A 25,652-nucleotide genomic window follows, 5' to 3' on the forward strand; every position below is an offset into this window, starting at 1 on the left:
CCCTTCATCCACTGGGCGGGTGACCTTATCATAGAAGGATATCAAATGAGTTAAACAGGACTTTCCCTTTGTGAACCCATGTTCACTGTGCCTGATGATTGCATTTTTCTTTAAATGCCTTTCAATAGTACCCAGTATAATCTTCTCCATAATTTTTCCAGGAACTGAGGTTAGACTGAGAACCTCAGAACTGAGGTTAGGTCTGTAGTTCCTGGGTCTTCCCTCACACCCGTTTTGTAAATTGGAATAACATTGGCTAGCTTCCAGGCAGCAAGGACCTCCCCAGACTCCCAAGACCTTTGGTAGATGATCAACAGGGGTCCTGCCATAACGTCCGCTAGCTCCTTCAGTACTCTATGGTTTAATTTATTTAAACTCAGGGAGATATTACAATTCCAGAAAAATCAAGACAAAGATTAATTTTAAAGGAAAAATCAAACATTTTAGTATATCCAAAACCCTTTAAAGGTGGTATTTGAAGATGGCCCCTACAAGAGGGGCCACAAGCAAATCGGGAGATAGATTACAGAACAGTCTTGATAAATAAAATCATTTTGGAAAAAAAAGGGCAAACATAAATTTCCATTATCATGTAACAATACTCCTACATAATACCTAACAATACCTACATAAATGTGGGATTAGAATAAATGGTCTGTTCTGCAGAAAATGATTTGTAGGTTACAGTGAATCACAAATAAAGTGTGAGACAATGCTACCGTTGCAAAAAGTACCGTATAGTAATACATAAACAGGGAGTGTCACTTGCCGGCACTTGGGTAATTGTTATACTTCAGCATGTGCTAGTAAATTCTCAGCTGAAATACTGCCTAGCTTTGGGCACTGAACTTCAAGAAATATCTGGAACACTTGGAGAAAACAGAAGTAGACCAACAACGATAAGACTAATCTTCCTAGAAAACATGACGCATGAAGAAAGTTTGGAGGTACTGAAGTTGTGTAAAGAGAAGAGAATGAGAGAAAAGAGTGCATATGACAGACATGACTGCAGCCCTCAAATACATAACAGGTAACCATAAAGACTAACTGACAGTTTTTCTCCATTTCCACATCAGGCTGAAGGAGGAAGACAGCACATTTTGGGAGAAAAACTTCCTAATGATAAGCAGCGAAAGAGACTGTAGAATATTTCCAGTGGGGCACATAGGGCTTAAGAATAAGACAAAGAGCTATAAAAAAATGTTTTATAAATAGTTGATCCGGGTCTGGATGGGGAAATAGAAAACTCCAGTCTTCCAGTCTACACTTCTGTACTTCTTACTGAGTGAAAAGAGTCAAATAAACATTAACAGCTAACTCTAAAATAAAGAGATCATAACACCGTGCAGATGCTATGGGCACAGTGCTGTCATTTCTCCAGCCATGGCTTAGCACACTGCTGTAGTCAATTTTGCAAAGCATTATTCATATAGGTGGGGAACAGGAAATACAGTGGGGCTGTGTCACCAAATAATTACAAGCAGAAGCACTACCAAAGTACTTTCTGGAGTGGCAATTCTGTCTTCTCCTCACCTACGCAGTACCATGTATGCTCTGGTCCCATTTAATGACAGTAATTGATCTTATTGCCTGATCTAGCAAAGGCCTTGGCCTTTTCTGTCCCCTTCACTCACAACCATCTTTATACCTTCTTTAATTTCTCCTTCAGCACCCTGGGGCTCTAGCATCCATAATGCCAGTATCATGTTGCCCTCTTCATTAGCTTCACCTGAAGCTCACTGACTATAGCCATACCAATAAACTAAATGGTGCCAGTTTACTCCACAAACATATTCAGGGACTGAAATTCAACAGCTGAATTTTTCATATTGCTAAACAGTTAAAACAATCTCAGAACAACTTTGGTCAGTCAACTTCTCTCCCAAACAACTCGGGCACAGTTCTCAACAGGCAACTTCAACCCACCCTCTGTGCCCAGGAGGCAAAGAGAGCTTAATGGTGAGGACGTGGGTCATCTCATGTCAACTGGCCTCAGTGTCAGAGAGCAATCTGAGGCACATTTAATGTACTGCTACAGCCATACCCATTGTCCTGCAAGGCCCCAAGTAAGGAAATCATTATTAATGGCAGCTAGAATAGAAGCTGTTGCACTCAGCAACTGTTAATAAACAGACAGAAATGGTATGTTGTCTCTGTTTCTTCAGGAGTAGACTCTTCAGGGTGAAGTAATTATTTTAATCAGTTCCCGCTGTAGATCCTGGTTCCCGCCACAGGAGAAAGAAAAAGCCAGTGGTTGCATTTCTGCCTTGGACAGTTAGGAACCCTCTACTCATACAATCAGTGTCTAGCTGGTACAATTACTCTAATGTAAGTAAAAAACATGTATTTTTAGTCATCAGAACGTTAAACAGATATAGGAAAGCAACTAATCCAGTTCACTCAATCAATAATATACATTTTTGAAAAAAAGAAAATATGTTTTTAGACTCTGAAGGTCTGGTTTGAACCAACAAAGCCCAAGACATTCCAGTTAAAACTGATATTTCATAAACACAATTATGCCTTTTACTTTAAGAAATGGTTTGAGTTAAAGGTGAAATGGTAATGCTTGCTCCAAGTTTCCTTAGGATTTTGTTACTTTAAGTCAAATGCTTTACTTCACATAAGGTTTCTTGTGTTGAATTGTAGTACAACTGTTTACTCAAGTGGCAGCAGCATACTCTGTGATAAATTAAATGGACATTTATCAAAGGCAAGTTGACAGGTTTAAATGTTAAACGTAAGCATTGTAAGACAAGTACAAATAGTTTCTACCTGGAGGTTACATATCCAAATCACTGGATAGATATTTTAATTAACTTCTGCACAATAAAGAACGTTTGCTTCTGAATTATTGAAGAACATTTCCTGAGAGAGGAAGATACAAAATGTCATGCAATATATTTTTAAGTAGTGTTTACATATAAATAGAAATTGAAAATCCTTCTTCCCATACAACGCAGGCAAGAAAGAGACAAATACTGTTTAGAAACATAAATCTTGGGGTCAAGATTTAAAGTTAAATGAAATGAACAGCTTAAGAGAGTTCCATCAGACAGAGACATCATACATGGGTAGAGGGGTTTTCATTACTATTTCTCATTTTATTCTTAATACATTGAATTATGATCTAATAACACAAACATGTAGCCACCTCAGGTTCTGAGGGAATTTTAAGAGAGCCTAAAAGATGAAGACATACAATAGTCAGTACTAAACCCCCCCAAAGTGCATCTCTGGTGCGAACAAAATAGTTAATACACTTGTCTCATTTCTTAAACCCATCTAGTCTTCTTGCCCTACTAACAGTAATTCTTAAGGCAACAAGCTGGGAAACAGAAGCAAGCTGCAAACCCACAGGAGCACAATGCTAAGTGCCTTCTCAACAACGCTTCACCTTTCAAACCACTGAAGCATTTGGACACTTAAAATGCTAATAAAATGCTAAAAGGTTTTACTCACAGTTAAAACCAGGTTGAATAGTTTTTCCAGCTTCAAGACTGTTTATTGTAATCTGAAAGATGATGTGCAGCAGCAGAAATGATAGACTGGTGAAACACAGAGATCTTAATAATCGTCCTGTATGCCCTAAAAGACAAAATATACATACATATAGATGGTGAATTTCCAAACATTGCTTAAAGGTTTCCAGTATAAAACCAGTAAAAATAGCCTGACCAAGGATATTTCTACAAGTCAGTTCCACATTACTGATGATTGGCCCTTAAGGGTCAACATCATAGCAAAAAACGTACTTAAATTTTAGTGTCTTTGAGTACTCTTTAATCACAAACCCCAATGATTGTTATAACTGGTATTTCCTTTTACTTTTTGGATTAAAAAAAAAGTTTCTCAAGTCTCCAGATAGCAATTTTACATCAATAATAACATCACAATGCTTATCACCACATTACCTGGTACAAAGACAAAATATGGATGATACTTCCAATCTTGAGAAATAAAAACCTGTTAATCTAATTACTCTTTCCAAAACAAATTACATGGGAGAGGGGATAACAACACAAAAACCTCCGTTTGGCTCAGGATTATAGAAATACTTTCAAATGAATGCTTTGCTTTGTGCAGACTGCCCTCTTTCTCTTCCTTTAGAAGTTTTTGAAAATAATTTTCAGTACACACTGAAGAATCCTGTGCCAGATACACTTGGTCATAGTTCCTCTATAATTTATTGGATATCTATAGCCAAAAGCCAATAGAAAATGTTTGACGAAGACTTAGAAAATGCCTTATAAATCCTCTAAGAAACACTCAGGTTAATCACAGGCAGCCAGACTTGCAAGGTATGAATAAATAAAGTAAACCATTAGTATTTCAGAAAATATGCATCTTCAAGACTAAGTTGTATTGCTGATAAAAGACAACATTAAATATCACCCTACCTAACCTATCTGCAGTACAAGTTCTATTTCCAAAGTATTTTATACCTAGATTTCACACCACCTGCTTCATGCATTTGATGGTCATTTTTTTATTCACAGATTAAAGAACAGCACTGCTGGAATTCTTACCCAAGCTTACAAATAAAGCCAAGGCTATGGAGGGGAGAACTAGGAGAGTATACCTGGGAAATATTCACCCGACATGCAGCCTGTTTCGTTCATACTTATTCTGCATGTGTCTGTTATGAGCAACTACTAGAAAGAAGACAATGGTTCATAATCTGTATCTAGCCAGTAAATCAGCTTTTTGCTTTATATTTGTTATAGTTCAAGCATGCCGTCGATGGCCCAAATGGTAGTTTATAAAGCAAAGAATCAGATAAACACAATTCAACAATTTTAGAAAAAGTTATAGACTCACTCCATCAGACTCAAAACTTTTGTTATATGATCACTATCTTGACTTCAAATTTTGAATACCAAATGCCTGTAATGAACTTCCCTGTTTTTTTTTAAATAAAGAGATTAAACAATTCAAACAAAATTAAAAATGGCAAGAGCGAGCCTACGTATGAATTTCTGTGATCTGAAAAGGAAGATACATTCACTAGATACATGCTTTGTATGGCCTATTCACTAGTCTTTACTGGTAAGACACTAGAGTCCACATGGAAAGCAGACAGCCTTGGCTGCAGAGCATTACAAAAAAAAGACTAGATTTTAAATTCTTTGGATCAGAGGTCATTTTTTGTTCCTCTTCTAAGGAAGCTGGCCTGGTGTCCTGGCTTAGGACAACAACTTCTAAGCACTATAAAAGCATAAATAACAAAATAACTCATATTTTCAAGATCATTGGAAGAATGAATATATGACAAGCTACATGTTATTAAATCATTTGTTAAATGTGATGTCATATGTAATCCAATCCAAGGACTGCTAGCTTTTACAATTTTTTGGCAAGTTTCAGTATTTGGTGGGTTGTTCCTGCATTTCCAGATCCTGTGCGCATGGTATTACAAGAGCTGCATGTTCAGAATATACTAAAAAATTACGTATCTCAAAGCTGGAGACAAGCAGTTTGACCACACAAACTCCATGGACTTAATAGCTGTGTTAAAATGTACAGATTTTAAAGACAGTCTGGTGATTTCTGAAGTTCTGTGTCACAAACTCTCAGGAGTTAACAATTCAATAGATATCAAGCACTGAATTTTTCATATAGAAGTGGATTTGGAAGTTTTTTGATAGAATTGTTTCAGTCAGCCTCCAAAGGAAAAAAAAAAATGCAATACAATTAGCCAACGCACATTCATTTCCCAAACTGTTTCCACATAAAGAAATAAAACTATTAAAAACTTGGGTCCATCTTTCAATATTTCAATTGCCATATCTCTCCAAAATATATCTCAGTTTTAGACTTCATTTTTTAAAGTTTGAAAACAAACATATTTAAATTATAGATTGAACAAAGCATTTCTTTAACAAAGCCTTAACTTTTGTTAAGGCTTCAACATTTGTAAATGTTGAAAATGTATTTATTGAAATGCTGAAATGTTGAAAAAAGATCTCCTTCTGCACAAAGCTAGGGAAAATTTTAAAGGACTATTAACACCCATGATAATAAATAGTGTCTCAGTGTACTGGTAAATATGGCAGGGGAAATACACAGCTGAAAGGCAGCTAGACACGTTCAGTGCAGGTTACAGCATTCCTCAAGGGCTGCTCTCTTCATGGCCATCGGTGGGACAGGACCACCGTCAGATCCTACTGAGCAGGAGCCCTTTGCCTGCACCGCATTCAGCTGTGCCAGCAGAAACTAGACACAAGAAGTATTTGGAGAAAAGTAAGAAATACTATGCCCCTGATTTCAAAAGTTTTGGAGAGACATCAACAACTTGGGAGAAATGTGAATGCTAAAAATCAGTGAATTACTGGATACATAATTTATGCCAAGGAAGAAGTGACAGATTTGGATAAGGGATGAGTCTCAATTTATAGTGGGGTTTGGATAAACCCATTTGACTGTATTTTTACTTACCTTTTTTTCTTTCTACTGGAAACTTAGTTCTAAATTACACAAAGAAAAAATTAACTGTATGCGTACAGAACTGGGATGGTGAGAAAAGAGCTGAAATTACACTCCTGAAATAAACCAGAGCTTCTTACAATGAGGAAGAAAGATTTTTGTCATCCTTCTTTAATTTTTATTTATTCTAATTCACCCACAGTTACAATCCTTTTGCTAAAACATACTTTAACTGTTCAGCTGCCCTAACGTGAAAGTCCTCGGGGGCATGAACGGAAGCTGACTGTCCCACAGAAAGGAAATACATATTGTTCCAAAAAGTTGCATGGACAGAACAGACACACAAGAGAACATCGCCCCAGCCCACACCAGAAATCACAACACCAATTCCCTCATTTTTGTCTTAGATGTATAGACTCGTGTATGTCCATCAAGGCTAAAATAAGAAAAATCTTCTGGCAAAACACCTGGGTTTGTAGCTTGAGTGCTGGGTTCTGATTTTACTCACACCAGCGTGGCACCACCAGCTTCAGCAAACTGTGGTGGATGGAAAGGAGAGAGCAGATGTGCCTGAGAACTGGCCTGAAAGACTAAGAAAAGTGGGTTTGCTTTCAGGTGCAGTGTGTTGTTCCTAATGGCAGCCAGTGGGACCAAAACCTGGCATGTGGCTTTAGAAATGTATCCTGAAGTGTCTCGGAAGCACACAGGGAGGTTGCTCCAGCCTCCTTGTCCTGCCAGAAGGCTCCTGAGAAAGGGCTTTCTCCCCTTCAATCAAGCCTGCAGGAAGCCGGTCAGGATGCAAAGGCTTCATTACCCTCTTTCTCTCCAGCCCAGCTGCAACACTAAACTGGACTCAAGAGGGCCCAAAGCTTTTCACACATGGCAGAGGAATCCATTTCTTATTTTTCAAAGGTAATCCAGCCAAGAGCCGGATTAGTGATGGCATGTCCCCCCCAGCCACAGGCATGTAACCTCAGTACAACTAGCTATTTGAACGTGTCCAACTAGGGCTGCTGCCTTCAACAAACACATGCACCTCTTGACTGCCTACATCATGATTGTATGCAAAGGTGAAGCCTGCTGCTCACATCGTTTCCAACGTAGAAAAACAGCACATGCATGTTTAGACTGGCAGTCCCGTGATCTTTTTCTGCTACCCCTTTCCCTAACACAGTAGAGTATCACAGAAGTCAATTTTTTGTACACCTGGAGCTTCAGAAGAGCTTCTTCCAAAAGGGTGTGCTAATAGGACATTGAATAACTGAATGGCCAGTTATCACCGAGACCTGCTTTAAAATCACATATATCAGCTTTTACAATATAATCTGACCAAGGGCCTTAGGCTATTGCGAAGAGCATATCATATCATATCATATCATATTTCCAGTTGCTTGCAAGGTGCATTTTCATTCCACACAATTTTTTTTCTCTTTCTGATCTGTTGGATGGGGCATAACAAAAAATTGGTTGAGACTCTAACAAAGTTAATAATACTCCTAAGAATTTATCCTGATTTTTTAATAAGTAGTACTAAGCATTTATATGCAGAAGGTGATCAGTTCAAAGGGTCAGTATCCATTCTGCATGCCATAATGCTATCAGGAAAGGAAAAATAGAGGAGGAAAGTAACAGACTCTAAAAATTAATTTAAGACTGTTTACTATTCCAACAGTGTAATTCCTTCATCATGATCATATGTATGCTGCATGGTTTCACCTAAAGAGTAGATTTAAGAGTGTTTGGGTGTCTTATTTGAAGCTTTTATTACTTTGCACTGGGATTTTTTTTTAAATGTAACCTTAGTGTTGCATTTTCTGAAGTCAGTTGGTTTTTGGATAATTCTCACATCTCTTTAGCCATACATTATATCCCAAACTGCTGCAACACTTTCAATTCTACTTCAACAGTTTTGCTTGGGAATTTTTTTACACAACACTTTTTATTCAGATCACAGCAGATGAAATACCAAAGCACAAGTAATTTTTCACATAACCTTTGATAGCATATGGTGAGTGACAAACATTAATTTGCATTTATCTCCTGAACTAGTGACACTTCAGTTAATAAAGATACTCTATTACAGCCATTCAGGAATTATTTTTTAATAAACCTCTTCATCAGTAAATGACAAACATAAAACTAAAGAGCTCTGGGGACAAGACCCGGCTGCAGTAAACTTCTGCAGCACAGACCGGGTCAGTCCCACAGAATTTGTTTAATCTAGAAATCTTAAAATCTTAACTTCTTGATTTTCCATCAGGAAACCTAGCATCACCTCAGAGCCTAGCTGGAACCAGGGTCCCGACACTTTAATCTCCTGCTCCATCGTTCCAAATAGGAATCTGTCAACAACATCTATACTGTAGATCAGGGCAGCTGGGGCGGGAAGTTAAGAAAACATTTAATTCAAAAAACCTGTCCCTTGGAAAAATCTGGAAGTTTGGGGGTCATATGGCCTGCAAGAAAAAAAAAACAAAACAAAACACTATAATTTCCCAAATAAAAGAAATCCCGCCTTTGGTCAGCTCTGTTTTAAGTGCCTCAAGATATCACAACTAACTTACTGAGATAAAGGCGAGAAAAGAGTTCTGATTTGAAGTTGGCTTCTGCCAAAGTTTCAGAGATGATAAAAGATAGAGTTGGTTCCAGCTAATCATCAGAAAAATGTTATCACTGAGTACAGCACGAACATCTGCCACCTTGGCCACAAGTGTCAAACGTAGATTCACACATTTAAACGTATACACAGATGAGAGTTTATCAGCATGAAATAAGCGCTGATATGTCCATATTCCATGTGACAGGAAAACCTTTTCTTTCAGTATGGGCAGTCAGCAACACTGAAGAATACGGGTCAGTCCCCTTTCCTGAATTCATCAGTACTCTTCTACACTAATTGATGCTTAACACAGCAGGACACCTCCCGATGACCATGGGAGACAAAGAAAGGATTCAAATACAAGTTCTAAATTCAGATGAGATTTTCAAGGATCACTACAGGGTTAAACTTGCAGGGCACGAAGCAATTTAGCCCTGTCCAAGAAAGCACTTAAGCACATGCATATCTTTGAGCACATGAACAGGGACTGAAGGGCTCTCAATGTTGCATAAAAGGTTCATAAAATAAGACTGACTGCCTCACTGCTATGGTATTGATACTCAGTGTGACCCAGCCTGAAAGCACACAGCATGCAAGTCAGTGGAAGTCAAACCCTTGTAGGTACCTCTGCACCATCCACTGTTCAAATCAGTGCTCTGCAGAGGCTGATTTTCTCTATTTCTCCTTACAGTTACAATGTGTACTTATGTCCAAGTGTGCAGGCTAGGCATAACCTCAGTGTTTTCAACTCTTCTCTTCCCTGTGCACTTTTGGAGGTGCAGAGACACAGTGCCCTCCAGTTTCAGGTTCTGCAAGAACAATGCTAAATGTTTGCTAGTGCCAGTTATATCTATTATTAAACAATCTTTCCCAGACGTAAAATATTGATAGTATTTCTACATGCACAGTACAGCTATGCTTAGAGGTTTGGCCTCTTGAGTGCTGAAATGCAATGGGACAAAGCTATGAACAAGGAATAGAGGAAGGCAATCGTTTGGAAGAACTATACTAAGAAACTTTGATAATGGTGTGCCTTGTACACTGTATATTGTGCTATGGCAAGCCATTGATCCACCAAGTAAAGTAACTGCATATCGGCTCCTATTCAGTAAGTCTTACATGTACTTCTTAAGTAGACTCAAAAAAGATAATGCTTAAATCATCCTGAAGCCGCCAGAAATTATTTTAATGGTTAAAAAAGTGCTATCATTTTCTACCTAAAATAAACCCAAAACTTCCTCCTTTCTTGAAAGCGCTGCCATCCTTCCCCTGTACAGTAAGCATACCTATCAGTACATCTATATTTAGCTTAATAGAAAATGCATTAATTTTTTTTTCCCCAAAGAGTACCTTACATTTCAACATCATCTTCTACCCAGAGGATTTGAGCTTACTAGAGCCTTAAACAGTGGGCAGACATCACCACTGCAAAAACACAAAACCACATGGTTCACTCACTGGATTTACAGCAGCAAGACAAAAATAGAGAGCAATTAACTAATGCCATGGTCTATTCTGTACCTGCACAGGTCAAAGCCTTAAAATGTGTATCCACAAACAACAGCTCAAGATTTCATGCTATTATTTTTTGCTATGTTTAAAGCTATGTGCTCAAGCAGCCACAGTGAAATCCAGACCAGAGAAGTACAAGATTCGGATTCAGAATTTACAGCAAAAGTTTCCCAATGTTTGAACAGATTTGTCCATGCTTTCCTGAACATGCTGATTATTCCCATATACAGCCAAATGTCGCAATCTACAACTGTACCCAATAGAAATATTCAAAACAGGCATGATTCCTTAATTTCAAGCAACTTTTTGTACTATCATGTATTCCTTTGCATTTCAAATTATATTATTTCTTAGATCATAAAAACACAAGAATTTGTAATAGTTTATCACAAAATACATAATTACCTAAAAATTTTACATTACTTTTTAAAGCCAAGTAAGACACTTTGTTCCAGGCTGTGTATCTGCACGTAAAATGCAGGTTCCTTTATATTCTTTCATATAATGTATTTCCTTATATTTCTCTTTCTGTTTCTCTCTCTTTTTAAAATACTACAGAGCTCTAAGAAGGGAAAAAAGTCGGTTTAGAGATAGACACTTACCTTGCAGGAATGCCAACCAGACTTGGGTAAACACAGTCAAAAATGTTATGTGTAATTAAAAAAAAAACTGATTTAGAAATGAAAACATAAAAAGTGCTGCATAGGATAATAAATGCCTACTTACTCTAGCTTCTTGCAGGATTTCCTGTTTTTCCTAGAAGTTTTCGTGCCCAGAATACTACTAGAACTGAGCTGTATCCTCTGCATCAATAGACAATACCATCGTTCAAGTTAGTCATAATCTCTGACTCGCAAGTTTACACAGGCAATTTACCCATTTTGTTAACAAAATATTTTGTCAGACAAGACTCAGAACTTAACCATTCATTTTTTTTCCAGATGATACTCATAAGCTTTCAAAGCAAACAACAGCTACTTGATGTCTGCTTCTTAATTTGACAGGTGACTGTACCAAGCTAAATACAGGAAATAAATATAATCTCAGATGCTAGTGCATACGAACACTGAGCAATTTTAAGCCAGAGCTGTTCTTTCACAAGAGGATTTGAGGCTTTTAATACAGAGTTCCAGTTACTTCCCTTGAGGAACCAGGCTTTCCATGTTTGCTACTAACAGATAATATTTATTTTGAATTCAAATTAATTCAGCCATTATTATCTGTTAGAAGCACTGCTTGCAATTTACTTTCCTTCAACAACAGAGAGTCCAAACAACTCCCAAGTAACGGGACATGACAGCAGGTCATGTGCTACAGAGCTGAAACACATTGTTAAAAAAATTTGTACTTACTATGAGGTAAATAACTTTCTCCATTGAATACCTACCCACATATATTCATAAGCAGCACACAAATTTGATGCAAGGCGGAGTAGGAAGGGAAGGCTAGAAGGCTATGTAAATAAGAATAATACAGCTATGGCAAACTCAACCCTACACCATGATGTTTTCACAAGGGAGTAGGTGTGCTTAAGTATGTGTACTGAACTCACAGTGGAAGCTGTGCTATAAATTTCTACCCTTGGCAAAACTTTCCCAAGAAGCTCTAGAGGCTGCCTCAGCTCAGGCAGGAGAAGTCTTGCAAAGTTTAACATCTTTCTGAAGAGTTTGCATTAGTATCTCTAGCACAACATAATGCAGCTCATGACCCAGTTGAAGAGCCCCTCAGCTAAAATGCATTGGCATTTCAACTTCAACTTTGCATTTAAAAAATGCAAATGATCTGAACTGCTAAGCCCCCCTGTCTACATAGAGCTGAAGTAACCTATGCAAGGGCATAGTTTCATTCCCTCTTTATCAGAGGTGCTTAGGGAAGAAGAAAGACAAGATGGAAAAGCAAATTATTTATGGAAGAAATTTGGTTCTAAAAGTTTCCTGGCGTTTGAAGAACATACTATGATGCTAGTATGCCACACAGCCATGAAACTTTCTTCTTTCTGAAAAAAATATTATTACTTTCAAAAAACCTTTTCCAATGGGCAAATGGAAGAGGACCAGATAGCTTCCTACAAACTTTGGTAGTAACCTTTCACCAAAATCAGGTAGTTTTCTAAAGAAATTAAAATACAAACTTCCCAAGAGACCATGTTGTATATTCAGTAAAATTCTGTAGAGAAATAGATTACAGGAAGTCAGAGAACCACAGACCAATAAATCTGACTTGCACACTTGGCAAATTGGTGAAAACTATAACACAGCTGAGCATTAGACAGTTAGATAAGGACCATACACTGAGGAGGAGACCGGGTAGTTACCACAGAAAATGGTCATGCCTAGCAGATCTTAGAAATCTTCATGGAAACCACAGAATATGTGTATAAGGATATTTTAGATGACAGAGCAAACTTAGTTTTCAATAAACTTCTGGCGAGTATTTCAGAACAACAAACTTCTGTCAAAGGCTCTTACAGGAAATGATCTGTCATGGGAATGGAGGAAACATCATCTCAGGACATACCAGCTCTGGCTGATGGCAACTTTTGATTTATCTCCCAGTCCAGTTGCAATAGGTTCAAAACAAAAATACTTTTTTTCCATATTAATGACAGAATTCATCTTATTTGCTGCATTCTGCCTAGTACTCATATTATGTGTGGAATTAAATGGATGTAGATGTACTGCTTTTGGTTGGGATAGAGTTAATTTTCTTCATAGTAGCTTGTATGGGGCTATGTTTTGGATTTGTGACAAAAATGGTGTTGATAATACAGGAATGTTTTTCGCTACTGCTCAGCAGCACTTACACAGAGTCAAGGCCTTTTCTGCTCCTCACCCCACCCCACCAGCGAGTAGGCTGGGGGGGCACAAGAAGCTGGGAGGGGACACAGCTGGGACAGCTGACCCCAACAGACCACAGGGATATCCCATACCACATGTTGTCATGCTCAGCAATAAAAGCTGGGGGAAGAGGGAGGAAGCGGGGGACATTCAGAGTTATGGTGTTTCTTCCCAAGTAACCGTTACACATGATGGAGCCCTGCTTTCCTGGGGATGGCTGAACACCTGCCTGCTGATGGGAAGGAGTGAATGAATTCCTTGGTTTGCTTTGCTTGTGCGTGTGGCTTTTGCTTTACCTGTTAAACTGTCTTTATCTCAACCCACAAGTTTTTGCATTTACCCTTCTGCTTTTCTCCCCCATCCCACTAGGGGGAAGTGAGCAAGTGGCTGTGTGGTGCTTAGCTGCCTACTGGGGTTAAACAACGACAGTAGACTATAAATATACATGAAATCTGGACATCAAGGAACTCATCTATGCTTGCAGAAACACTTGATTTCTTCAGGAGAAGAAATCACAACATTTCTCAATATTGCAGAAAAGGCTTACACTAAGGAAAAGTGGAGCTCAGTGAAATGCTGAGATCCTAACGACACCACTCGTGTCTTCTTGCAAATGGTATGCAAAAGCCATTCATTGGAACATCCTGCAAACCAAGCAGAGAACAGCAGCTAGATCTGGATTATCACTATTATATTAATTCCATGTGTGCATACACAACGGTTCTTCCCTCTTACATCTGTATGTAAAAATCTCTCTGTATGTAAAAACATAGCTGTAATATTGTCTATCATGTTCTAGGTAGATCAGACAAAGGAATTTTGCACAAATAATCCATTACTTTCAACTCCAAAATGTTTACTATGAAGTTTCCTTGATAAGCCTACAAGTCAAGACCATACATGAGCCATCACATTTCCATATGAAGACACCTGTTATATTTTTTGGACAATAACGGCAGAGAGAAGTAAAGAGGTAATTTTCACCCATTTATATGCATCCTGCATTTTGCATAGTGGAAAAAGGTGGCCAACATTATAGTAAGTCGAGTCCTTGCTAGTAAGGTGTCTTTCAGATAAGTGTATAGTTGAGTAATGAATGAACAATGATGCCTTTCCTTCCTAGGATGGTTGCTACCATGAGCCAGGCATTTGGTGGCAGCAGTCCAAATACTCAACAGGCCAGAAGATAGAATCCATACCAGGTATCAACACTCTGAACTCTTAAATCGCTTCTGTAAACAAAATGAATGGTCGATACTATGTACACAGGTAAGAAAAGGTCAAGAGTTGCATAATAGTACACAAATCTGGGAGGAAGAAATTTACTGACTATTTTTTAATTACCCTGTTAATGTAAAGACTATGAACAGAGATCCGGATTTAACAAGTCCAAGACGAGAAGGGGGAAAATTTTCCTCTGAATTTTCAGAATTATTTTTACGCAGCTGGAAGAAGTTCAGTTTCTGATGAAATGAAACTCGTGAAAAGGAAACTAAAAAGAGTGAGACGTCAAGGGGAAAAAAAACCAACAGTGGAACTGACTAGTAATCTGGTATCTCCATCATCCTACAGTCAAGTGTTAAAATATTAGAAACTGTGACTACAAAGGAAGCTAAAAACATCTGTATCTATACTGGTACAAACCAAAAGTCCATTCTCACCAGTAATCAGTAGCGGCCATGAGCAGATGTCTAGGGAAGCATACAAGAAGATTAATACTCCCTCTAAGCCTCTAACCTTTTTCAGACTGCTTGAACCAGATCTGTTTGGTAAATTTCTCCTCCATGAACTTTCCCAGCCTCACCCTCAGCCATGCGAACTTTCAGCATACCCAATATCCTGCAGCAGGAATTGCCACAGGTCAGCTGCTCACTGTATGAACAACATCCTTCTGCTTGTTCCCCGTTCTCACATTATGAGAAAAAGAGAACAACTGGTCACTATCCATCCTTTCCCCATCATTCATGATTTTGTACCTCTCAATCATACAGTCTTTCACTTGCATCTTTTCCCAGCTAGAGCCCTACAATACTTATCTGTTCCTCAGACACTGCTGCATATACTTTAGTTACCCCCATCAACCATCTCTGAACTCTTTTCCAGTTCTACTACTTTCCCTTTAGGGTAGGGTGCCGCTACCACTACAAAATACAGGCATATCATGGCTTTATACAGCAGTACAATGTTGTTCCGTTTCATTCTCTGTTTTTTTGCTTTACGTTCACACTTGTTTTTTCAACCTCTGCTGAGGCTCTGAACTAATGTTTCCATGAATGTATGTATCACAAGCCCTGGATTGCATTCCTAAGGGACAATGTCAGCTCAGTGACCACTGTTTCACGTGTGATTTTTTTTTTTTTTTAAACTTTACCTTTATACACATTTGTCCCACAAGAACGCAAGTGGGGTAGAAGGAAACCAGGGCATTCACTAACTGAAGGGATCATCTTTTTTTCCTCAGAGATGCAGCTGAATGTATAAAGGCTACCAGATGGATGCCCTTTTAAACGTGTGAAATTTATTTGGAAATTCCACCAATCTCCACTGTGGGAAATACCCTTCAAAATTCTCTTGTCACACCAGACAGTTTCAAAGACTGTAAGTTTTATCTGCTTGCTTCTGAATAAATAGATTCTCTCAAAACAAAACTCATCTATTCTAGTGCCTGGAAACTATAGTAAGGAAGATTGCCTAACACTGAATCAAGTTTGTCACTGACCAACTTATTTCATCCACACATCAAAAACTACCTGAAGGAAAGTATGTGCAGTCTTCAAAGAAAAATACTTGAGTTCTCTGTAGCCCTGTGGGATTTTATCAAGGTTTTTCAAAATAGTTATATTTCTCCATTAAGAATAACCAATTACCAAGCATTCACTGCAAGACATTGGCTGAGTAATGCTCGTGTCCAACTAGATCTAATATATCTGGCATTTTGTCCTCTGGGGTAGACATAAAAGGATCAGTAGTTTCATTCTTTCACGTACAGCAAAAATTATGGGGATCCTGCAGCCAAATGTAGTAAAACTGCTTCAACACTGAAGCTGAATTTGGCATCTATGCTCTGCACACATGTAGTCCAATTGTTGTCCAAGCAGCGTTTCAGGATCCAAGAGGCCTCTGGAGTGGTATATGAGACATCGCTGCGATTCAGCTGGGATTTCTCACACATCTGTCTTTCTGGTAGAAGGATTTGGAATCATCCCCTGGACAACAGTAGGGCTGGTGGGATAACAACCTCAGACAACTCCCGCAAGGAGCACTAGGGACTGGAATAGAGGACTGCACTATTTACACCTCTTCTTGTGGATGCTTGTTAGAAAGGGTTGCTGCTTGAGCACTTTTAAATACTTTTCCCTGTGGCAGGAGATCTAGGTGTGGAACAAGAAAGCCCATATATACAGAGAGTAACAATACGGAAATGGTATGTTAGATGATGGATTAGAATACATGTACTACCATGTTTCGCAGGGTATGGTTTTAGCATTCTGCAAAGCAAGAAAGTACAACAGATTCGCTCACTGTTTTCATGGCCTGGATTTTTAAATGATTACTGATGTTGCCTTTGCAGACAAAACACAACAAAGAGAATGTTGAGAGGCATAAAGTGTGGAGATTATGGAGGATATGAAGGATGAAGATATTCCTGTGCTCTTCACAACTAATAAAAGTAGTGTCTCAGTTCTTTACCATGGAGTGTGAACTACGAGTTTCGATCTGGAGAAAGGGCCAGAAAACTTATCTCTACCATGCTCAGAGACTATGCAGGAAGAGGAGCAAAGTATATCTTTAAAGACTACTTAGGTGTTTTTAATCACCCAGAAGGTTATACAACAGTCAAAGAGACTTCGACACTGTAAAATATCAGCTCAAAGCTGACAAAGTGCCCAAGATAGCCCTGTGATCCTGCACTTTGTGCCTTTTGTTGAAAGTTGAAGGGCACTAGAGGTTTCAGGCACAGTCTTCAAAAGTCCCTGAGAGCTTGAGCTTGGGTGCACATAATACATGTCTCTCGTATCTCTGCAATTCTAAAAAGACAAGCAATCAAAGAAGAATTAATTTGTATCTGTCATACCTGGAGATTCAAGTGTGGAAGACACAAAGAAAACTCTTGCTTGGCTATATGACCTCTGAGTGTCCTCTAAATCACTGACATCATTGACGTAGCATAGTGCCTAATCTGCAGTTAGCATAATCTCATTATCATGACTATTGTTATGACTACTCTGGAAAAAATCAATAAAAATTTGCCTGCAAGATATTAACACAAGATTTTTATGATTAGGAGAGAACGAGTACATTTCTAATATGAAAGAAATTGAAACATACAACATGGTCCCTTGCATATAGATTGGTCTTTACTTTTGGATAACCTCAAAAATATTGCTATGAAATAAGAAACAAAGTTTGCTTTTGAAATTATTATGGAGACAAGAATGGACATACTTCAGTTTAGCAGTATGTGTGTATATATACACATGTGTATACACATACATACACAAGTACACCACACATACTGGCCACATAAATATATGCTAAGTAGACAATCTCTTCGCAGCTCACAGCACAGTTAATAGTCTCACTTGTATGCTGAGAGGTAACAGTATGCAAAATCTATTTTGTCATCTAGATTCAGCCTTACAAGAAAACACTTGTGCTTCAACAGTTCCAGCATGGCATATGCTGGACATTGAGAAAGCAAAGATTTTGCTTCTTACAGCATTATCTCTATATCAAAACCAGAACCAAATGTAAATGTCACCTGGCTATGTTTCATGTTAATATTCATAACATAAAAACACTTTAAAATTTAGTCTTATATTAAAATAATTTGCTGATTTCCATTTTCTCATACATAATACTTTGCTACTTGTCTGTAAGACTAAAGCAGAACTATGTAATTTACAAAGAAGCAATTCAGATGCCAACATGGTGTGTTACCGAGTGTATAATAGAGTGAAGTGTCAACCAAAATCATACTTCTGTGAATTTTGTAGGATTATTACAATTCAAAAAGTATTTAACTTTTTGTGTAAGTGCAATAACGAAGGGAAAAATGTGTATGTGATGTTATACTCCAGCATCCTAACTAGAACACTGGAGTCCAGTGTTAAAACAGAAAATAGCCATATGTCTTACAAATATATACTCCTGGTATAAAACACATCTGTATTCAGTACAGAGTCAGTAGCCTAAGCTATTTTCCAGTCAGACAAATTCAGACCTTTTCTTAGTCTACAACATACTAAAAATATTTAATATGAAGCGGTGTTCACAAAGCTCACAAAAGTGGAAGTCTGATTCTATTTTTGATTGCCAACGTTTAATAATTCAGGCTGAAATTCAAGTTGCTAAAGGAACTTTTACAACGCTTGGCAAGAGGGATGAAATGCCACTGTTCAGCTCAAGAAATCAAAAATACGACTATTTAGTTTGAACTTACTAAAGCTTAGGTATTTTCTTTGTTGTTTTTTCAACATAGCAAAGTGAAGAATTTCCACTTCAGCAAATATCAACATTTCCTCACCAAAAAAAAAGCCTGATTTTGTTGCAGCACATATTCCACCTTTAAAAGGACATCCAAATTAATAACAGTTCACTAGGAATTTTTCATAGAAAGTTATGAAATCACGGAAAGAGAAAGGATATTGAAGAAAGAACAGCAACAACACACAGCATTAGCAAGCATCCTCTGAAGTGTTAGTGACACGTTAAAGCAGCACTAAATTGGCTGTTTTCATACAAGCGTGGGGTTTGTGTAATAGATGACAGCAAGGGCTGCTACAAAGGTTTCAGGGCCATTTGCTGGGGATAACCTCTGGAGCACATTCAGGGCTTTTTGCCACATGTAAGTGATGCAGCCTTGCAAACCCGTGCTAATATAACCATGTTTGTGTTTACACACCACCACGGCAACATTTGATCTCTCTATATAATAGATAGCTCTCTCTGAAATGTATGTCTGAGGACACTCATGAGTGCACAGTTACCTTAGCATCACTTTATGCTGTCCCATACCTAAAAGCTGCAGCATTAAAAACTAAATAAAACTCCAGCTTGGCCCCATTGCAAAAACACGGCACCAAGCACCCCAGCAGGGAGACGCACAACCCCCGCCTGCTGCCCGTATTGCCCAGCACGGGGGAGATGGACCAGACCAGCCTGGTCTGCCTCAGCATCCCACGAGGGGCACGCACGCCCTCCCCTGAAAGCTGGGCTCTGCTCCGCTGCCGACACAAGCTGCGTTCCCAGCAGTGCAGTACAGTTATTTCACTCCCTGACCCTCCGCTGACGCCCAACACAAATATTGCGACGCGACAGCCTGCCATGACAGTAGTTGAACAGCTCTCTGGGTTTCAGCTCTCCTCGGACACAGGGAGAAGCAGTATCCTCCTTTATTATTATACCATGTTTCCTTGTGTATGTCAACTGTTCCTTAGTTACAGAGAACTGTACTCTTTCCAGACAAGTGTAATGAATCTTCAGAAAAGGAGTAAATTTTATTTATTTTTTTAAAGCATTTTAAAGAAACTCCCAGAAGGAATTAACATTTTTATTTACAGCCTTGTCTGCTCAGATGTGAACACATTTCTATGTAGCCACCTCATGGTAGCATAACCTAGCCATCTTGTAACGAAATTATTGTGAACATATCAGCAAGACATGATCCCACATATTTAAGTCATTACGGCAAACTTTGGCATGGATCAAAGTACATTAGTTATTTTAATTACAGCTGAGTCAATCTCCATTAGGTATGATTAACAGTTTGCCTAACTTTTCTCTGCCTTGAAACTAAAGGAGCCTCCTTTAAAGTTCAAGATTAAACTCATGTTTTTGAGGTTTACATAATTATTACAACTCTGGCTTCACACTACCTTCACACTACCATTATCTCTTGTTTAGGTAAAATAAAAACAAATCTAGAACAAGACAGAAATCAGTTTGACCAGCATTTGTTTCTTAGACCAAGACCTAATTACTAACACAGGGAGGATTAAGGAACATGGTAAAAAGTTCCCATTTGCAGTATTCTGAAGATGACATTTTTAGACACACAAAAGCCTCTACAGACATTTTTCCAGAGAATACCGACAAGAATTACAGACATGTTGCAAGATGTTACAGCAGTGATGCACCTCAACTGGAAATCCTCTACAAAACACTGCAAGCTCTATGGGACCTTTAAGAAAGCATAGGTGGAGACTGAAAAAAAGAACTGGGAGAATTGCACTGACAATACTAGTCTCATTTAGTCACTTCAATCCTCCAAAATATTTTTAATGAGTGTTTCAGTGATCACATTTACTTGCCAGGATGCTGTCAAACAATTTTAAGCTTTCTTCCACTGCTGCTGATAGTAAGACAGTGGTGTCAAATCATACGCAAACAGGGAGCACATCACTTTGGGGACAAACAGGCTCACAGGGTGCCTGCCAAGAGGATGCCTAACCCCCAGCAGAGCAGCCGGGCAAGGCATCCCACCCGCTGCCAGTGCTCAGGCACCTCCTCTGGGACGCCAGAGCATCCACCTCTCCGGTGGCAACACGTTCTTGTTGAAGGGCAACTCAGCCTCACTTTCCTCCCTCACTTAAGGGGATTTGGACCCCATTGCCCAGTGTGCCACTGCCAGAGGCTGCTGGCTGAGCCTGCCCAGACCTCGGGATCTGCTCAGCTCCAACAGGCGTTACACAACGGTCAGATGAACTGCACAGTCCTTGATGCCAGCCCTCCTCACTTTCCCATGCCATAACCACTAACCCAAGTACCGCATTCTGCCATTGTCTTTGAACCTATCAGCTTTTGTCCTTGGGGAGCACAGGCTAAGGAACATGAATCTGTGCCTTTCAATGGCTACAACACTGATACCAGACAACTCAGCCTTGCCAAGCCAAATTGGGGAATGTTGCTGGAGATAGCTCACATATTATGAATTTGAGATATTCAAGGTTAGCTAGCAGCTGGTCAGAGATTTTGAGGAGCCAGTGTTTTTATTTGGACATCTAAAATGGAGCTTAGGCATCACTAAGCATCTAATTGCTCCTGCAATTCTACCTTCTCACCCCGAACTCCTTCAGAAATGTCTTGACCCAAGAGTGATCTTTCACACAGTTCCTTTCACAGCTACACTTATCTATGGGTACAGCTCTAATGCACAAACTCTTCTGTGAATCAATGAGCTCTGTGGTAGTTTAGAAATTTCTAGAGCTGATATCTGGACAAAGGGAGGGGGGTAAGAAGGAAGTTATTCCATATTTTGAAAAATATTCAGTAATCTTTACCTCTCACTCACAGTCCCCTAAATATTTCCTGAAGACTTACTAAGGCCAGTCAGGGAACAGAGGCAGCTCCACATGATTAGCATAATCATTCAAAAAAGCCTCAAAGTAAATAATAAGTGACAAGCCACAAAGTAAAATTCTGAATTCTGAAAATGATCAGCAGCTTTCAGGGACGCTTACTGATGCTATCACTGCTCCTCTTCCAAACAAAAACGTGTTTAAGAAAACACACGTCTAGGTCCTCACAAGCATCTAGAATAAATACACACCAGACTCCAGTAATCAGGAAAGGTCCCAGATGATTACTCTCCGAAGCATTTAGATTCTGCATTATTGAAAGCTTAAAAAACATTACTCTTCCTTTAATAACCTCTGTACCTCTTTAATAGATTTTTATAGATACCATGAAAATTCCTACTGTATCACAGTCAGTAGAGTAACTGATGTGTTACCATAACTGTAGGACTCAAAGGATTCAGAAGGGATCCCACACCTGACAGTTTATAGAAGCACAGAAGAAGAGACTTCGCAAAGACTCTGGCTGGTGCAAATGTACTACCAGACATGTAAGAAGGTACGTGAAGTAACCTGACATGGTGCTGTTAAAAGTTACTAATGTTAACAGTTTAAAGAGCGTCAGTACAGAAGCAGGCTGTGAAAAGATTCCAGGAATGCAGCAATGTTCATTGCAGAAGTGTATTTCAGGCTCAAGGATTGCAAAGACAAGGAGGAAAAACTGCCGTGCGCATGTATGTGTGCTTACCTCCTCCACCCCCTAAATTCCAGCACAATTAATGTAGAAGGAAGAGGGAATAACCAAACAGCAGGTAAGGACTCATAAAAATGACTTAGGTGAATAAAGTACTAGAAACAAGTTCTGAATGAAAACACAGTATTTAAAGAAAAAATAAAGAAGGTAAAAACAGATCTGTGCCACGCAGAAGAAATGGCACGGTAAATTAAAAGGACCCTTTTTATACCTGGAAATTACAGGCTACTGAATGCAGGAGAAGGGAAACATTCTGGAATTTGAAATATGCTTGAAAGGCCGAAAAACCAGAACAGGTGCTGTCTGCCATCCAAAATTACTTTGAAGAGATGACAGACAATTAAGGGAAACTCTGAGTCATCATCCAGTGTTGCTTGCTTAACCATACAAAAAGACTGAGACATAACACTACCTTATTTTCTACAACTCTAATGCTTTTTCTGTTACTGAAATCTATGATTTTCTGAAAGAGAAAACCTCCACACTCTGTAAAATCTGAATACTGTAAATGAAACATAAGGCACTGGGTTAGGAAACCAGCCAGTCAATCTACACTGAAGCATCTGAATATATTAACTTGAGATTTAACGGGCACGGCTCTTCCAAAAAAGAATTGCAAGCTAAATGTGAAGGGTGAATGCTTGAGCTGGTGTGAATCAACATTGCTCCACTGAAGTCAACTGAACTACGCTGTTCAAAGAGGCTGAGGATCAATGCTCTGTTTAACATAAACAAGCATTAGGCAAACATTTCCAATTTTCTGCTGAAATTTTACATGCCAGTCAGATTGCATTTCTCACCTACGATTCAACAGTATAAATTAAATGGCTCTGCATAAGTTTCTGTGGGTAACGTGAAGGCAACATTTGGCAGAAGGAAGCCTTCTGCAAACATCCAACATGGGCTTAAAAATATTGTTGCTTTTCTACCGACAAAACTGATTTATCTTTAGCTACCAGATGGACTCAGGAAAGATGGATGAATTCTGTAATGGAGATGGAATGCCCTATTTTATGTCTGTCTCATTGCCACTCTGTATGCTCCTTTGCTCTGAATTCAATTGGATTAAAAAAACAGGGTGAAAACTTTCACAAAAAAATTATTTTTAAGAGTTTGGTTTTATTTACAGAGAAGTGTTTCAGTCAGCCTGTCTTTAAACTCCAGGGCATTCAGATAAGCAGGAAATTAACTAGGAAAATAGTTTTCAAAGCAAATACCAGATTAGTAACTTCAACAACCTCCTTCCTTTCAGAGTCCTAACAGCCTTGCATTGAGCCCTAAAGCAGGTTCATATTCCCACTGGTTAGAAGAATAGCAAAGCACCTGCTCCCACCATGAACAGCTTGGGAACCAGGAATGGTCCCCCTTACCTGTCACCAAAACATCACCTGAGGGTCAGGTTTTGAATTGCACAGGTCAAGTCTTGGCAAAATAACTAACATGTCCAGGAGCACAAATGATCTAGCTTCTACCAGCAAATCTACTAATTAAAAATATATAAAATCTATAATTATCTTATTTTACTGTCATGGAATAACTTACACAAAATGTACAAAGTCCTGCAAACACAAGCAGCAGGAGAGCAGCACAAGAAGCTGGACTCTGAATCTCTGATCCACTTCACGACCATGGCAGACAGGAGAGCACCCTGGAGCACCCTAATCCCAGGACAGGGCAGGGCAGGAGGAGAGGAGAAAGGATAATGCAAGTGTGTGCTGCTGGTGAGAGCTGGCAATTGCTCTCAATGAACCTCTTCCTTCCAAGAGCTTAGGCATGGCACCTCTGAAGATCTGCCCTCTGCGACTAGCTGAAAGTGAGGACAAAACAAATGCGAGGACAAAACCAAAGTGGGTACACATTTTTAAAGTAGTATTGTTCCCAGATATTTAGCAACCCTCTTTCTTTTCCATTAGACGTGCCTTTATCCTTGGCTGCCTGTGTGTGTTTACAAGCTTCTCTTTCACATTTCCTGTAACGTTCATCACAGTAAAAGAACTACCAGGTTCTTTCTTATTCATCGCCTCCCTTGTGAGCCAAAACAGCTTTAACCATTTCCCTAACTGGAGACAAACTTAGACTTGGTATTGCCGAGTCACCCTGGTACAGCACACACATCTGAGCAGGTCACTGACTTCTGACACGGTGTTTGTCCTTCTGCTTCCTATCCCACTCTCCGTCCCTCCTATTTGAAAGGAAGCAGGTTGGAGCTTTGAATACGCCTTTGTGTGTGTAGGCTCCCCGCCTCAGGAAGCAGCACCAGTTTCAGCTGAGGTTTCAAGGCACCATACTGTGAATAACAGTAAGTTGAAAATGCAGTGTGCTGTTCTACCATTAGGAGTGATTTCATCCCCAGACAAAAAAAATAAAAAAAGCCCCAAACACTGTGGCAGAATATAACACTGTGAAATCAAGGCAGGCTTTGGCTTTAAGTTTCTATCCTAGGATGGGTGTCGCTGCACAGGCAGCATTCAAACCCAGCAGTTATTGGTCTGACAACGAATACAGAAACATGGCACTGAATTGTCTTCAGAAAAGGCAGTCATCCTGAACACTTGCAGCGCTGGTTTAATTTTGCTCTACTTTTCCCTAAAGGGGGAAAAAAAAAGGGGGGGAGGGGGGGAGGGAGGGAGGAAGGTGATAGAGCCTAAACCTTTGCAAAGTTTTCAAGAAAACTATCATGGAATTAGCTGAGGTATTGTTTGCAAAAGGGCTGAAGTAACTGTCCAGGACGCTGTATCATCTGTCTGTCAGGTTTGGACTAGAACTGACTTCAGTCAGTTTGGTGTCTACCCTCCATAACCACTTTTATATATCTCTTAAAGCACCAACTGCCTCACAGGATTTACTGTGAGGATTTTCTTCTGCTTAAAATCCATGAAATACTTTTTCAGACACTACTGTTATTTCCTGTACTACTAAAACACACAAGTGTCTTAAAGCACTTAAAAGTAGATTAATTGGTCAGGCCTGGTGAATTTATGAATAATAATCATGGGTTTGGTCTCTGGACGAGAGACTCATTTTCATTTTTGTCATCTGTTGGACATCATTTGTTTGAGTTGGCTATGATGTGGTAGAAGTGTGACTCATACCCTGAGAGCCAGAGTCTCCACAAGAGTTAAGTATCCTCATTCTCTCTCAGTTTCTGAAACAGAATTATTGCCTTGTGACCGTGCTTCTCACTGCCTTGTTCAATATGTTTTGGTTTTTTTAATTGGTAGTAGTAT

At 39.1% G+C, this 25,652-nt stretch overlaps 1 protein-coding gene across 1 annotated transcript in view; it reads right to left on the bottom strand.

The window, feature by feature from the left end:
- Nucleotides 1-25,652, bottom strand: part of PIEZO2 (piezo type mechanosensitive ion channel component 2) — a 321,244-nt gene that overhangs the window by 202,772 nt on the left and 92,820 nt on the right. The window contains exon 3 of the mRNA XM_072852760.1: nucleotides 3,463-3,588. Within this exon, the coding sequence (XP_072708861.1) occupies nucleotides 3,463-3,588 (126 nt within the window). The remainder of the gene's footprint in view (nucleotides 1-3,462; nucleotides 3,589-25,652) is intronic.

Source organism: Ciconia boyciana, chromosome 2 (genome assembly GCF_034638445.1).
Source record: "Ciconia boyciana chromosome 2, ASM3463844v1, whole genome shotgun sequence".
In the NCBI taxonomy this organism is placed as follows: Eukaryota; Metazoa; Chordata; class Aves; order Ciconiiformes; family Ciconiidae; genus Ciconia; species Ciconia boyciana.